A 15491-nucleotide genomic window follows, 5' to 3' on the forward strand; every position below is an offset into this window, starting at 1 on the left:
TTTCATTTTAAATTTCAAATTTCAAATTTTTAATTTATTTTTAGATTTTTAATATTCAATTTTAAAAATTTTAATTTAACTTTAAATTTTAATTTAATTTTTTATTTAATTATTGTAATTATAAATTTTATGAAAATATTTAAAATTTAAAATTTTATTATATATTTTTTAAAATTTCAAATTCAAATTTCAATTACAAATTTTAAAACTAAATTTTAATTTAATTTTTTAAAATTTTTAAAATTTAATTTATATATTTTTGAATTTTGAATTTTAATTTTTAAAATTTTATTTTTAAATTTTGAATTTTGAATTTTGAATTTTAAATTTTAAAATTTTAGAAATTTAATTGTTATAAATACTATGGAATTATATTATCTGTATCAAAACAGCTTAAAAATGAAGCTGTGGAATTTTTTTGTAGTTACAGAATTCCGTATTTTATTTAGACCAAAACCGAATAAAAATTCTATGGAGTTTTTTAACTATGCATCCAAACAGAGCCTTAGTCTCAAAGTTGCCGACAAATATTTTTAATCAAATTATTGGAAGCGTGGTCACAAGCTTCCTTGTGCCCCGAATGGGGATGTAGTTGTTTGCACGACCTGCGCCTGTAAATTATTTTGGACTCTTGGCCACGTGTAGGAGCATCCCTGTGAATTAATCACTTGCAACCGTGTCCGTGTAACCTTGAAAATTGCTCCGGAAATTGTGCTAAGTCACTGCCTATTTCTCTTTTTTTTCAACACTATTCAATTATTAGTAATAGTTCCTATTTTTTTTAAAAAAAAAATAGATAGCATGCTATTCGTTTTGTTTATTTTATTTAAAAATAAATTTAACTGTAAATGTGAATCAACTAGAATTCGAATTTGGTATCTCGGATACCAACCACCAAGTCTTTTGTTGACGATCGGTAATGGTTCCAGTATTAGTTGGTCTCCTCAGTTTAAAGGAGTGCTCATATTTTAATTTTTAGATTTTTAATTTGTTATAATATTTTGGTTTGAATTTTAAAATTATTGTAATTAAAATTTAATTAATTATTAAATTATATTATTTAATTTATTTTACTAAATATTAGTATATCACCAAAAAAAAATGATGTGATAGGATTGTCAATTGTGATTGATAATACATTAACAATTAAAATATAAATTATTTTTATATTAGCAACACGTTAATAGTTAATCAATTAAATTTATTTATGTTACTTAATTGAATAATTTTAAAAGTTCAAACAAAGAATTATAATAAATTAAAATTTAAGCGTGGTTCTGATTTTCTTCGAAAACAAAATGGATCTTGCACCATTAACCGAAGTCAAATTGAATATAACAGAGTATTCATTTTGGATTATTTTGTATCTAATTCCACAAATGCAGGCGTTTTTTTTTTTTTTTTTTTTCGAAATTTGAGTATACATAAAGATTTTAGTCTAATCTTTTTATGTCAATAAAGCCACAAAATGTCTTTATTTCTCCAGGAGATTGGACTTCATAGTTTTGTCCTGTAATGAATTGGTCACAGGATTACTCATTTATTCACCATTTTTTTTCTTTCATGATCAAATATTGGAGCTTCTCTCTCTCTCTCTCTTTTTCTTTGTAGAAACTTAAATCATTGACATGCACCTAAGATCTCCACCAAACTGTGGACCCATCACTTTAATTAAGACCTGAATCAAATTCTTTCGTATCATTACTCTAATTAATCCCATTTGATGCCAAAACTCTAGAATATAATAATTACAGGTGCACCCAATTGAGAATTCTACTATATAATAATTACAGGTGCACCCAATTTATAGCAAGAGCACAAGAAACCCTGAATTTGGCTAGTTCACTAGAATATATTAGTAGCTTCTACCAAGGCCTGGTGAGAGATCACTTTTCATATTGAGTTTGGTTGAATCCTACAATTAATTACCTTCACATCATTTGCCATGTAGGATAAAGCATAATCTATTAATTAGCATGCATCCTCCAAGTAGTCCTTCCTAGTTGAGCAAACAAAAGATGGAGAGCAAGCACACATCAGAGTCCTCTAATATTGGAACATCTTTTCTCTCTGCTGTGTCATCATCTCACATGAATACCACACAGTCCAAGAACATGGTAGCTTCACAATCTCTATACTATTCTCTTGAGTGGAATGCGATCCAAAAGAAAATCGGATCCTTCCTGTTTTTGTTGCTTCTACTCTCCACCATCTTCCTTTTGTTCATCTTGTATTCTTCAAACACTTACAATATCACAACCAAATATGCCCTTAAAGAGATCTCCATTTCAGAGAATTTGTCTCCTCCTGCAACCAAGGAAGCACCCATCAATGAGTCTTCACTCGCCACTACTCAAAGATCACCCGCAACTGGTAAAAAGCATTAATTATCTTTGTTGTTAATTTACATTAAGCATTTTTAGTCTGTTTGGCTCCACTTCTGCTTCCACTTCCTACAGCAACAACAAATTCTTGTTGAGTTTTTGATAAGAAATATTTGGTGCATTCGTTGTTACCGGAAGTAAAATAAATTAAATTTCAAGCCTCAAAAGTATAGTATAAATTATGAAAGAATCAATTTTAGGCACTTTGTTGTACTAGTTCAGTTCTATTAACAACACTATTAAGACACCACCTATATCTTAGAGCAGCGCCAAATAGACTCTTTATATTAATGTTTTTTGAGTAATAAACATATTGCATTTGAATTTATGCATGGCGCGGAAGATGTGTGTGATTTGTCCGTGGGAAAGTGGGTAAAGGAACCAAGAGGGCCTCTATACAACAACGCGACGTGCCGAACCCTGCCAGATTTGAAGGACTGCATGAAGTACGGGAAGGAGCCGAGCTACTTGTACTGGAGATGGAAGCCCGAGGGGTGCGAGCTCCCGAGGTTCGATCCCGAAACGTTCCTCGCCGTCGTCCGGGGCAAGAAGATGGGCTTCATCGGAGACTCACTCGCCCGGAACCAAATGGAGTCCCTGCTGTGCCTTTTATCTCAGGTTACCACTCACAACATCCTAGTAATGTGCTAACAAATTTAAGGAAGATCATTGATTCTGTACTTGTCTAAAAGATTGCATAGCTAACTCAAAATGATTTATAGTTCAGATAAGTTACATACGCGTTTTCCTGAAAATATTGTAATATGCAAATGAATTGTGTTTTCTCTCTACAGTTCAGTGAGCTTGTAGCTAATTCTTGTATTTTTCTTCAACGAAATCTACTTGTTACATAGGCAGAGACTCCAATCGACGTATACAAGGACGACGGCGACAAATTCCGAACATGGCACTTCCCCTCCCACAACTTCACGCTCATGGTCATGTGGACCGAATTCTTCGTCGAAGGAATACAAAGGATAGTAAACGGAACGGCTACTGCGTCATATGACATACACTTAGACAAGATCAACACAAACTGGACCTCGCGACTTCCGGGTCTAGACTTCGCGGTCATCTCCGGCGGTAACTGGTTCTTCCGAACCCACTACTTGTACGAAGGCGGAAAAACCGTCGGCTGCCTCAACTGCGGAGAGGACAACGTAAGAGACCTCGGCGTCGAGTTCGCCGTCCGAAGTGTAGTTCGAAAGGCGCTCGAGTTCGTTAGTACGTGCGCGGAGTGCGACGGGCTTGTAACATTCCTGAGGACATACACACCATCACACTTTGAGAATGGCTCATGGTTCACTGGGGGGTACTGCAACAGAACTCAACCCTTGAGTGAGGATGAGTTAGGATTGCGCGGTTTTGATTTGAAATTGAGGAAGATTCAATTTGAAGAGATGGAGAGAGCTAGGAGGACTAAGGTTAATGGGCCGGGCCGAGAATTCGGGCTTTTGGATGTGACGAAGGCGATGATGCTTCGGGCCGACGGGCATCCGGGGGCCCATTATGATAAAAGGTGGGTTAGGAATGCTAATGATTGCTTGCATTGGTGCTTGCCCGGGCCTGTTGATATGTGGAACGAGGTGCTATTGGAAACTCTAAAAAAGCATTCGCCACTCTAGTGGTACAATTTTAGTTATTTGTTTGGATTAAACATATAAGGTGCATTTGGTTCAGATTATCCCGACAGGTAATTCTGTTAGAATTATTGTATTTGGTTCATCCGGTATGTAATCTGCTCGGTATTACAGGATTACAAAAGGTATAAGATTATACTTAAAATATTACTGAGAGGATGGGTGTGTATCTTGGATTACTAAAGATGGCTAATCTTGCATGTTATATAAAATTATAAATTTACCCTTCCAATTTCTGAAAGCCATTTAATACGTCATTTTAAAAATTTTACTTTAAAATTTTGAATTGTCAAATCTTAAATTTTAAATTTTGAATTTGAATTTTAAGTTTTAAATTTTAAATTTTAAAATTTGAATTTAAATTTAAATTTTTAATTTTTAAATTTTGAATTTTAAAACTAAAATTAAAATTTTCATTTTTAAAATTTTAAATTTAAATATAAAATTTTTAATTTTACATTTTACATTTTAAATTTTAAAATTCAAATTTGTATTTTAAATTCTAAATTTTATATTTAGATTTTAAATTTAAATTTAAATTTAAATTTAGATTTTAGATTTTAAATTTATAAATTTAATATTTATATTTTAAATTAAAATATTAAAAGATATATTTTTGTTCCAATTTAAAGTTTAAAATTTAGAATTTAAAATTTAAAATAGTTATAATAAAATTTAGCCAAAAAATATTATTTGTAAATAATAAAAAAAATTGTCAAATATGGCTAATAAGGGCAGTTTTGAAATAGGCTATATTTTATTGTTAAAATTATTGAATTTTATAGACTAAACCAAATAGAGTAATGCTATAAACACTGTAATACAGCATTATATTACTGCATTAAACCAAACGCGCTAATACACCATTAGTAGTAATCTCATTTAGAAATTCAAGAAATCTAGATATATCGAACTACTCTGTAATATTACGCAACTTGAACCAAACACGCCCTAGAAATATTTGCACAAATGAATAGCTTTTGTACGTGATTTTCCTTTTCTTTTTTCCTTTTAAACTACCATAACATGGTAACATCCAAAAGCTCAATCATAAACTAAGAATAATTAAAAGAAAAAGCCTTTACAAAATATGTATATCCAGGACTTCGCCTGATCACTATTCACTAATGCACACAATCATTAGCAACCTGAAAAACAAACCTGAAACTGGTCTTTAAAATTAATTCCCAGTCCTAACCAGCAACCTGGAAAAACAACCTGAAAAAGAGCACCAAAACCCCGAATCCGAGAAGAAAGAGACACCCAATTCCCAAGACTGACAGGTAGTCTTCTATGTCGGCCAATCGGCGGCGACGGCGGGATTCGTTGGTACGGTTACTGCGAGGGACGTAAGGGACGAAAGGATCCTTCACGATGACGATCTCCAGGAGCTGCGGCTGTCGCTGTGGCTGCAGCTGTGGTGGCCGCGGCGGCTTCTCTGTCCTCCTCAGAGGCCTCACAGTCGACGGCACGCGGTCGGAGGAGACTAAAACCACCCTGTCCATCTTGCAGAGAGCTTCTTGATTGCAACGAGACAAAGTTTGAACGTTGATGGAAGAACCATGGGGCATGCATGCATATATATATATATACACACACACATAGAGAGAGCAATCTTTAGCTATTCAAGTTACTTAGCGACACGGATTAGGAAATAGGAAAAGCTTGTTTCCACTAGGAGTAGGAATAAGAAGAGAGGGAGAAAATCAAAAAAAAAAAAAAAAAAGTCGTTTATGCAAATCATATTTAAATGCCTAACTATAAATTAATATACCTTTATCTTTTTTAAATAAAAAAAAGAAAAAACAAAGATTTAAAATATTTAAGAGATATAGGATAAACAAAGCCGTTACCTACTTGGAGTATTATTCTATACAGACACGTAACTATTAATTCGAATAGTAGGGAAAAAAAATAAAAGAAAAATCGAGATTGAACAAATTAACAAGCGAGATCAGACCCATCAAACTAGTAAAATGATAAAATTAAATGCATGCAACACACTAGCATAAGGGATGAACACGTAAACTTCAATTTGAAGAGAGAAATAAAACCCTCTACTTTGTGTTGTTAATGAAACCAAGCACAATAGCATTCCTGAGTTAACTTGGACTGTAGCAAATAAACACCAAATTAGCTCAAACTATGGCAATTAAAATAGCACGAACATAGATTTGCACTGACCGGAATGTATTATTTTGATGTCAAATAAATCTATCTATTTTACAGTTACGACAGGATAATCTTGTCACCCTTTTGAATATCAGGAGATGAACATGACCCCCAGCAAACTAAGATGCGAGTATGATACAACGTGAAATATGAAAGTTATGCGACGGATTGATCGCTAAAATATGTTGCATTACATTGACTATCACAAGGTGATTCTGGTAGTTGTTTGCGCATTAAGTACTTGCGCCGCTGAACACTCAGCCAAACTAAGATACTGTCAGTTCGGACAACCTCGTAACCAGCTTTTTTATACATCTTAAATGGAACTTTGTCGACCATTCTGCAGTGGAGATATACAGTTCTTTTAGCTCCCATTCGGATTATCAGCTCCTCACACGCTTTCAGGAGTTGCTTTCCAATTCCCCTCCTAGAATACAAAAAGAATATCAGCATATAAACCATAATGCGGGAAATCCCTAGTTGAATGTCGGATGAGCTAATATGCAGCACGTGTGGCCTTTGGATCTGCGTCGAGTAATACATCTCTAATTTTACAACAATGATGAAGAGAACAGTTGTCTGTACAATGAACACAATACGAGTTTATAATCATCAGGGACATGTTTCAGAACTAAAGAGGGGAAGGGGGAGCAGGGGAAAGGAAAGGTCTTCCTCTGTGAACGAGTCGATACAAAAAATTTACGGCGAATTGCAAATGCCACAGTTCGGTTCAACACAAAGGATAATGTGGGTGTTAATACTGGGGGTCCTGTTTCTAATTTTCTATGCCTCTTTTGATTTGACTAATTTTGGCTAAAAGCTGCTACATTACCTGAATGGGTCTAATGGTTGCAACTATCTACCTATTAATCATCAGGGCAAATTTCAAATCTTATTTGATGCGCAAATTTTTTGGCCAAGCCCCCTTATTCATGTCATATTCAAGTTATCTTGCAACACAAAACAAATCTTAAGATACGACTTCACGGCCTCCGCCATTCCTGTAGAATATTATCATTTCAAGCTATTCCTTTCTTAGCTCGGCGTTGTCATGTTTCTATTTTCTGCAAGAATACAATCCCGGCAATAGTTTTCTAGTAGCTTGTGAATTGTGACCGGGAGATTCCAAGTGATGGAGAACAAATTCAAAATTCAATTAGCAACAATAATATCAGCGAATTCAAATGATCACTAAATTAACATCTTCCTCCTAAAGACACAATTTAAATAGCACGACAAGCATACATTGGGCGATTCCGATAAGGATACCTTCTAAGCGACTTTTTCACAGTCATGTTGCAGATGTAGGGGCAATCGGGCGGGGGCGGCGGCGTCGGGGGAGCCGCGATGGCGCCGACGGCGTCGAAGGAGACCTCGGCGGTGCACGCGAGCTCCGCCTCCTCCGCGCCCTTCTTGCTCGTGTACAGGCCCACGAGCACCACCGCGTGGGGGACGAGGCGGCGCCGCTCCACCACGTACTGCTTCACCAGGAAGGCGAGGAGCTGCGTGTAGCGCGGCGGCGCCCACATGGACTCGCTGAACGACTCGGCGAGGAGTTCGACGGCGGCGTCGAGCTCGGACTCGTTCATGGCCCGGATCAGCAGCGACCCGTGCTCGAACTCGTGCTCGTAGCGGAACTCTTCGAGCACGCGGAGCCGCTCCGGGGCGTCGAGGTCGAGGAAGCATCCCCCGCCGCCGCCGCCGCCGAGGGAGGAGTCGGCGGCGACGGGAGGGGCGGGGAGAGAGGAGCGGCGGCGGCGGAGGAGAGAGCGAGCGAAAGCGTAGGGTTTGGAGAGGGAGAAGGGGCGATGAGAATGGCGAGGGTTGTGATGGCGAGAGAGGATGGGGTGGAGGGTGGAGTCCAACGAGAGGGAGAGGGAGGTGGGGGAGGACGCCATGGAAGGGTTATAGAGGGAGGAGTGGGACGGGAGGAAGAGGAGGAGGAGTGGGGGTCCATTTTGAATGGGAGGAGGATAATGAAGGGTTGGGTTATTTACTATTTAGTTTTCTTTTTTAAAAAGAAAATTAGGTGAATTCAAATGTTCACTACGGCTGCTTTAAGTTATTCTCTTTCTGATGAGTTCTTCTTATGGTTCAAGGAAAGAGAGGAATCAGTTATTAGAGTAACCAAAGGGAGATGCTATTTTTCACTGGGTATCGATTCTCCGCAAACGTTGGTGCGTAAGAATTTTCTGTATATTTGGAGTTTCGAGTTTCTACCATCTATCACAAGAGGGCCGTGGTTGATCTCTATCATGCAAACCCCGCTTTTTGGCTACTATTATAGAGTGTAGTTTTTCATGGAGACCAAGTTTGTTTTTCAGATAGATCATTAGACTTCTAACTTGCAGAAAATTTTATTCATCAAAGTTGCTGAGAATTTATGGCCTTACTGTATCCATCTTATCTTTAATTTCGATTCCCAGCGGACGCATCGGCAGTTAGCCATTAATATCAATTTGTAGTGATGTATAATGTTCAGCCTCCATAGTAGTTATTATTCATTTGGACATTTGTTGATTACTGCAACCTCTTGCGGTAGAGATTTCATTTTGCTGGAACGAGAGAATCTTAATGAAAATACAAGAAAAACCAATGTTTACTTACGTATTTGTCATTTTGTATATGTAATTACATTCATCTTCCTACATAAACCATCTGGTTTATTAAATGCTTTACATAATTAATACCAACAGTAGTGACCAAATATCTATTATCTATTCAACTGGAATTAGCCATCTTCACAGTGCCGAGGCTTGATCTACATTGAGGCCCATGTCTATATAAGCATTTACATTACAGAACATATATGACCAGCTCTTTCTTTCTTTTATTGTGCTCCTTCCATACATTTCTTTTCTATTCTAATTTTGAACTGTAAGTCTGTAACTAATATTCACTTAACATGGACAAGCATTGGAGACATTACCACGTGCGGGTCATTGAATCTTGTTCAGTACAGCATGAGGAATCCTGATCTAAATAAAGTAATTATAATATTGTCTACTTCAATCTTCCTCTACATTGAAGTTTCAGTTTCCATGATCCTCTTCAATTGCAGAATTTTGATTTCAAAAAAATTGAACCACTCTTGAAATGCTGCAGTTTGAGACAGCGCGCATTGAGGTGTATAAATTGACTTTATAGTTTATTTACAGTACAGCTCAAGCAGCAAAATACAAAAGTTTGAAGCAAAAAATTATAATTGAACAACAGTTTCCAAAAACCAAAGATCGCATAACCTGAGCACTCTGCTTTTAAACTTTCATATTGGCATAGATAATGAGTTGAAGTTCCTTCACACATTCCGTCATCGATGGTCTCCCGCTACTCTCAAAACAGACACAGCGAGACGCGAGATTTGCAAACATTGTAATAGACTCCATGGTGTACGAGTTTTTAGACATCTCAGCGTCAACCACCTTACGCAGCTTTTTTCGGTCATTGAGTATTTGATGAACCTGAGATCGATGAAACAGTTTCCTTATTACTGTACAGAAACTGGCATCTACTCTCTAGAAAATTTCATTACCGTACCTTTAATATGAGATTTTGATCTGTAGGACCCTGGCTTAACTCTATCGCTCTACGGCCAGTTAACAATTCCAGCAAAACCACGCCAAATGCATAGACGTCACTTTGTAGTGTTAGTTTCCCTGTCTGTAACACAACAGTAAAGAATGTAAAGAAACCGATATTAGATAATTACAAGTAACAATGAGCTGTCGGAAACTTTAGAAATAAAGAAACTAAGAAAAGCTAGACATTAATTGTAGCTCCAGTTTGAAGGATTTTACGCAGGTAAAATCATGGCATTAAAATGCTTCGTCTATTGGCAGAATTTATAGAAAAATCAAGATTAGGTGGCTAATCAAAGAATATAACTGCTTTGATGGTGGTATGGAATTGTTTGGCACTAGCCAGGATAGTTTAGTATCGGAAAGGAATGAGAAGCGTACCAATGCATACTCAGGATCAAAGTAGCCGAAAGTACCTAAAACTCTCGTTGTTGAGTATAAGTCGGCACCCTCCGGCATTAACTTGGCGAGGCCAAAATCAGATATCTGAGGGGTTTTGATTCCATTACTAGTACACCAAGCAATTTATAGAATATATTTGATAATATTCGTTACCGGTAGAAACTCTACTCTACATTACCTTGGCCTCAAAGAACTCACTGAGGAGAATATTGCTGGATTTGAAATCCCTATGGACAATGGGGACACCAACAGCCGGACTCAAATGGAGATAAGCAAGACCCCTTGCGGCTCCAAGTGCTATTTTTAATCTCAATGGCCAATCCATCCTCACTTCACTGATTCCTGAAATGCCAATCAAGGTTGGGGGGGAAGAAGTTAAAAAAAAAAAGATAAAGAAAAAAGGGTATGAGACGAAGAAATGATGTTCATACACCTTGAATTAAATAGACAATAGGTTACCATGCGAAACTAACCATTTAGAAGATCTTGCAGGTTTCCCTTCGGCATAAACTCATATACTAAAAACCTATGCTTCCCATCGGCACAGTATCCAATTAGTGTGACCAGATTTGGATGGTCTAATCTGCTCAGAATGTCCACTTCAACTCGGAACTCGCGTTCGCCGTCAGCTTGTTTAGAAGGTGATAGATCCATTTTCTTGATTGCAACAACCTTAAAATCGCCAAAGAAAAATAATAATAAGTTTCTGAAAAAAAATGGAATAAAACTAGTTCAGAAGTCAACATATCTTTATGGTAGGCATATCTGAGATTACACCTAATTGCTGGCCACTTGATTAGTAATGTATTTGCTGAAAATATGACAGTAGAACCGAATTTCTTCGAAATTTAAAGCCAGGTTAGAGAATTTATGCACAGTTTATTGCCGTATTCATATTCCATCTAATTAACAATTCATTTTCAGATTGTTGTGCCATTTACTTACTGTCGATCAGATTCCAAATTCGGTAAATAACACAGTGCATCAAACACGACATAGTTACGGTTCGATACGACATCCATTATAATTTACTTACAGACCTCACCATTCCTTAAAACTCCCTTGTACACCCGACCGAACCCTCCTTTCCCGATCAGGTTCGCGTCGCTAAAAGCACTAGTCGCCTCCTCCATTTCCTTGAGAGTGAACACCGACGAGCAATTACGCTTCTTCGGAGCGGGGCACTGATCTTTCAGCTGCCAAAGCTCCGCCGGCTTATAGATCCCTGCCGCAATGGTTAACTAAAAGCCTCAAATTTGACCACTCCAACCAATAAATTCCCCACAAATTCAGTGTTATACCACTTACATGGATTGATATGATCGAGTGACTTGCTTCTCCTCCTCTTGTTCCATGATGTAACAATATTGAAAGGCATGTTGGGCCTTCAATTACGCCAGTGTGAAATGCAACTGCACATTTACAAACACATAATATAACCATAGAACACAACAGGGCATCAATAAACATGGGCAATTGAAGAACTAAAACATGGCCCAAGAATCATCTAAAAAAATTAAGAAACCGACCTGATATTAGAACGAAACAAACGGAGGAGTAATTGATTTTCAGCAGGTCATGGAACACACGGTTTCTTTTAAGAGCTGCAGCAGAGGAAGAGAACCCATTAGAACGAAAAGCAAATAATAGAAGTAGAGGGAGCATGAAAGAGACGGGGTAATACTAGGAAAGGGGGTCTCTTCGGAGCTACGAATGAAGCTATGGTGCAATTTTTTAGAGATTACCCACCAAACTCGTGTCCCAACCACCTACTATTTTGCAAAAGAGTAAAGGAGGGAGAAGGAGAGGAGGAAGGAAAGCATAATGTAAAAGGAAAGCAGAGTACTTGAAGACCAAGAAAAGCAGAGAGATTGAGAGAGAGGGAGAGGAGAAGGGGTTTGGGGTTGTAGAGAGAGAGAGAGAGAGAGAGAGAAGTTGAAGGCGATGGGCGCGAGAGAACCGTTGTGAGGAAGCTTTCGTTCCCTTCTTTTTCGCAAATCGCAACCTCCGCATTTGTATTTTCTTTTTCTTTATTTTAATTAATAAAAAAATTATAACGTGTTTGATGTTGTTACTTTAAAAATCCCTCTAAAGCACAACCTTTTGTTTGTTGGCCTCTCTGATTTTTTCAAATTAAATAAGGTCTTTAGAATCTTTGGCTGAATAAAGCAGTACATTGAATCAAGTTTGCTAAAGATCGGTAGATCATATGGCGGGACATTTATAACGGTTTGCTTGAAAGTCTCTTTTGGGCCATCTTGTGATCCTGTTTTTAAGTTCTTGTTAACAGTGATCAGGGAGCAGATATTAGCAGATCTGTGGATGACTGAGATAAAGCAAAGCACACCGATTCTCTTATGTCATGGCACTTTTGTCACCCATAAACCAATATAAATTTCAGTTTCAGGAAGAGAAATAATTTTGAATCTTATGCCATATGGCATCAGTTAGGAATCTAAGCTAGCCAATTTAAAAATATTTTAGACATCTTTAGTAGATGTCTAATACTATATTGGAATTCTGGGTAGTTCTCCCACTGCTGAATTTCGTATTCCACATATTAGTTGAGACGTTAAACAATATTGTTACATTAACTCTTTACCGAACACCGAAGAAAAAAATATATCAAATGAGAAGCTTTCAAAGAGAAGTTAACTAGTCTATTTTCGATGTGTGTTCTGTTTCAAACCACCTAGTTTTTTAAGCCTGAGGTTCAATTCTCAGCTTATCCACTTACAGCTAGGACCTAGCTCACTTGTTTGTAATTGCACAAAACTTAGGCACTAACCGTGATTAATATATTTGAAAACACGCTCTCCTCTATTTCCTATTTATTTCAAGCGTCGATTAGTTCATGCATAGAATCCAAAATATTGTAAATTTGTCACCACATCAATAACATGTAAGGAACCCGGCCTACGCTCCAATTTATTTTATTTTATTATCGAAAATATAGGAGACTTTTCAATCGGGGAACCAGAGCATTTAAACTTGAGTTAGGAAATATAAAAGTTAAAATTCCCTTTAATAGAAAATCAGCAACCTCCATTCATTTTTCCTGATCTCTGTTCGAATGTGCATATCTTCTCTAATCTCAAATGTCGGTGTTCTATAGGTACTCGTTGCAAATAATGTTAATCTAAGTCAATTACAATGTTAATACTTATGATCCAAATCACATTCAACTCAGTCTGCATGTAACATACATAAGCAATCATACTAGTACATCAGTAACTTTTTCATAAAATTTTTAGTAATCTCTATAGACGTACAAAAAGATAGAAGTTTAAATGTGCATCCATGAAGAGGACATGTTCATTCAACGATCTGGGAAATTTAACATATTCTACTGGAGCTATTTCAAAAACTTTCAGTTCATTTTTCAAAGTTCCCTTCTCCCATACACTTTAAAGAGAAAAAAAGTCTCTCTCTCAAAAACAAATCGAGTCCCCTACTCTGGTGCAGTAGTACCAACTACCAATTCGACTCCATAAATATCCATCTTAATTTTCCTGCAATGGATGTTGATTAAAAGAATGAGACGAAAAAGATAGATGAGCAGTGCACTGTAACTACGCCAATAATTAGCTTAATCAAGGTCGACATCTCATGTGCGTTTAGAAGCATATTATAGCAATTCATTTGCTACCATATACATTTCTCAAAAGCATCTACTCAAATGTTCATGCTGTGGACCCAGTGGTGTACTCTTACATGCAAATATTTTAGATTACCGTTGCACCGACGTGATAATAATGGTGAGAGGTCGCAGTAGGTGGTAGTAGATGAAACTTTTAATGAGAAATGCAGAGGATTGAAGCCCACATCTCTGAACAAGCACTATATATTCTGAGCTCTCCTTTGCTGATTCATATCACATTGTATAAAAGATGGCTTCTAAGGTTGATGTGCAAGTTGAGGTGAAATCCCCTGCAGATAAGTTCTGGGGAGCCATAAGGGACTCCACTGATCTCTTCCCCAAGGTATTCCCCAGTCAATACAAGAGCATCGAGATTGCCGAGGGCGACGGAAAGAGTCCCGGCACGATCCGGATCGTCAAGTATGCCGAAGGTAAAATGCTTCGATAACATTAATCTTTTTTATTCGAAGTATATAACTTCTTCTGTAGTAAGTACTGTCCGAATAGAACTGCTTGAAATTAGACTTTCTACTTTTCGAGTAGTAATGTAAATAAACTGTGCTTCATAATGCAGGAGTTCCGTTAGTTACATTCTCGAAGGAAAAGGTCGAGGTGGCCGACGACGCGAATAAGCTGGTTTCGTACAGTGTGATAGACGGAGAGATGGTGAACCTGTACAAGACCTTCAAGCCCACTCTCCAGGTTATTCCGAACGGGGACGGCAGCTTGGTGAATTGGTCCCTCGAGTTCGAGAAGGTGAATGCGGAGGTCCCCGAGCCCGATCTCATCCTTGAGACTGCGGCGGAGACCTTCAAGGATCTGGACGAGTACCTTCTTAAGAATTAGGGCTATCAGAAGAAGAACCACCAGTACGGGAGAATAACGCCGGTTGTCGCAATGATTGCTTTATGAATGTTATTGTACTTCATGCATGGATCATGTCCTTATGTTATTAATGATCATCCTTCTTTACTAGCTATGTGCATGGCTAAGGTATAAATAAATCACTGATAAAGTAACTGATGATATTAGTAAAAGGACTTAGATTCAATAGATAAAACCATATTGACTAATTAAAATTTACAACATTATATATAACTTTTTTTTTAAAAAAATAGCATACTGTCCACTTCATTTATTGAAAAGAATCAACTTAGACACAAAACTGAGACGGCTGAGACCTCTATAAGAGCAACCAAAAGATGTTTATAAAAAAACATAAAGAAAATTAAAGAAAAAAAAAATCAAACACAAAAACAATCCACAACAGAAGAGTCCTTAATGACGGCAAAATTACTTCTGTATCGGACTAAACTAGAGACTTCTCAAAGAATAGTCTCTAGCTCAGAATAGCGATTTTTAAATATCACATTATTTCTTTCCAATCAAAACTCCAACCAAGCAAATGCAGTTTTGTTTTAGCCAAAAAGATAAAAAGTTGATAATAAAATAAAAACACCGAGAGCTTTGAAAACTCTTAATTATATTATCCAAATAATTGATCCATTAGAAAACAGTTTTGAAAATATAGTTAATAATCTCCATTCATTTTTTTTTGGGTGGACAACTCCATCCATTTATTACAAATTTTAAGTCAAACCAGCCAACTGTTTTCCTTCAACGGGCAATAAATTTGGCTTTATAAAAAGCTTCAAAATGTAAGAAGTAAATTGAC

The 15491-nt window shown here is 36.9% G+C and overlaps 4 protein-coding genes across 6 annotated transcripts; 2 read left to right on the forward strand and 2 right to left on the reverse strand.

Moving 5' to 3' along the window:
• Nucleotides 1964-4174, forward strand: LOC109706614 (protein ALTERED XYLOGLUCAN 4-like). The gene is made up of 3 exons (XM_020227558.1): nt 1964-2373; nt 2728-3002; nt 3239-4174. Exons 1-3 carry the CDS (start codon nt 2019-2021, stop codon nt 4007-4009), a joined length of 1401 nt encoding a protein of 466 aa, XP_020083147.1. The 5' UTR covers nt 1964-2018; the 3' UTR covers nt 4010-4174.
• On the reverse strand, nt 6158-8445 carry LOC109706952. Its single transcript, XM_020227979.1, has 2 exons — nt 7466-8445; nt 6158-6623 (listed from the first exon to the last, which is right to left on the reverse strand). The coding sequence occupies exons 1-2, from the start codon at nt 8092-8094 to the stop codon at nt 6353-6355; spliced, it is 900 nt and encodes a 299-aa protein (XP_020083568.1). The 5' UTR covers nt 8095-8445; the 3' UTR covers nt 6158-6352.
• Nucleotides 9260-12072, reverse strand: LOC109706951 (probable serine/threonine-protein kinase PBL28). Of its 3 annotated transcripts, none has more exons than XM_020227977.1 (9): nt 11926-12072; nt 11706-11780; nt 11485-11588; nt 11217-11401; nt 10650-10848; nt 10355-10518; nt 10156-10260; nt 9734-9856; nt 9260-9657 (listed from the first exon to the last, which is right to left on the reverse strand). In XM_020227977.1, exons 3-9 carry the CDS (start codon nt 11552-11554, stop codon nt 9454-9456), a joined length of 1050 nt encoding a protein of 349 aa, XP_020083566.1. In that variant the 5' UTR covers nt 11555-11588; nt 11706-11780; nt 11926-12072; the 3' UTR covers nt 9260-9453. The 3 variants fall into 3 exon arrangements, with proteins under 3 accessions (XP_020083566.1, XP_020083565.1, XP_020083567.1); XM_020227976.1 differs by having other exon boundaries at nt 11861-12072; XM_020227978.1 differs by lacking the exons at nt 11485-11588; nt 11706-11780; nt 11926-12072 and having other exon boundaries at nt 11222-11343.
• Nucleotides 14030-14795, forward strand: LOC109706600 (MLP-like protein 423). Its single transcript, XM_020227541.1, has 2 exons — nt 14030-14247; nt 14391-14795. Exons 1-2 carry the CDS (start codon nt 14067-14069, stop codon nt 14660-14662), a joined length of 453 nt encoding a protein of 150 aa, XP_020083130.1. The 5' UTR covers nt 14030-14066; the 3' UTR covers nt 14663-14795.

The sequence above is a fragment of the Ananas comosus genome, linkage group 2 (genome assembly GCF_001540865.1).
Source record: "Ananas comosus cultivar F153 linkage group 2, ASM154086v1, whole genome shotgun sequence".
NCBI lineage: Eukaryota > Viridiplantae > Streptophyta > Magnoliopsida > Poales > Bromeliaceae > Ananas > Ananas comosus.

Excerpts from the sequence above, each read along its gene's own strand:
- LOC109706614 (XM_020227558.1), top strand. The coding sequence starts at position 2,019 with ATGGAGAGCAAGCACACATCAGAGTCCTCTAATATTGGAACATCTTTT. Across the intron at positions 2,374-2,727 it reads TCAAAGATCACCCGCAACTG|ATGTGTGTGATTTGTCCGTG; the intron begins GTAAAAAGCATT and ends ATGGCGCGGAAG. Across the intron at positions 3,003-3,238 it reads TGCTGTGCCTTTTATCTCAG|GCAGAGACTCCAATCGACGT; the intron begins GTTACCACTCAC and ends CTTGTTACATAG.
- LOC109706952 (XM_020227979.1), bottom strand. The coding sequence starts at position 8,094 with ATGGCGTCCTCCCCCACCTCCCTCTCCCTCTCGTTGGACTCCACCCTC. Across the intron at positions 6,624-7,465 it reads GTGAAAAAGTCGCTTAGAAG|GAGGGGAATTGGAAAGCAAC; the intron begins GTATCCTTATCG and ends TTTGTATTCTAG.
- LOC109706951 (XM_020227977.1), bottom strand. The coding sequence starts at position 11,554 with ATGCCTTTCAATATTGTTACATCATGGAACAAGAGGAGGAGAAGCAAG. Across the intron at positions 11,402-11,484 it reads ACTCGATCATATCAATCCAT|GGATCTATAAGCCGGCGGAG; the intron begins GTAAGTGGTATA and ends CCATTGCGGCAG. Across the intron at positions 10,261-10,354 it reads GTGAGTTCTTTGAGGCCAAG|ATATCTGATTTTGGCCTCGC; the intron begins GTAATGTAGAGT and ends AAAACCCCTCAG.
- LOC109706600 (XM_020227541.1), top strand. The coding sequence starts at position 14,067 with ATGGCTTCTAAGGTTGATGTGCAAGTTGAGGTGAAATCCCCTGCAGAT. Across the intron at positions 14,248-14,390 it reads GATCGTCAAGTATGCCGAAG|GAGTTCCGTTAGTTACATTC; the intron begins GTAAAATGCTTC and ends TTCATAATGCAG.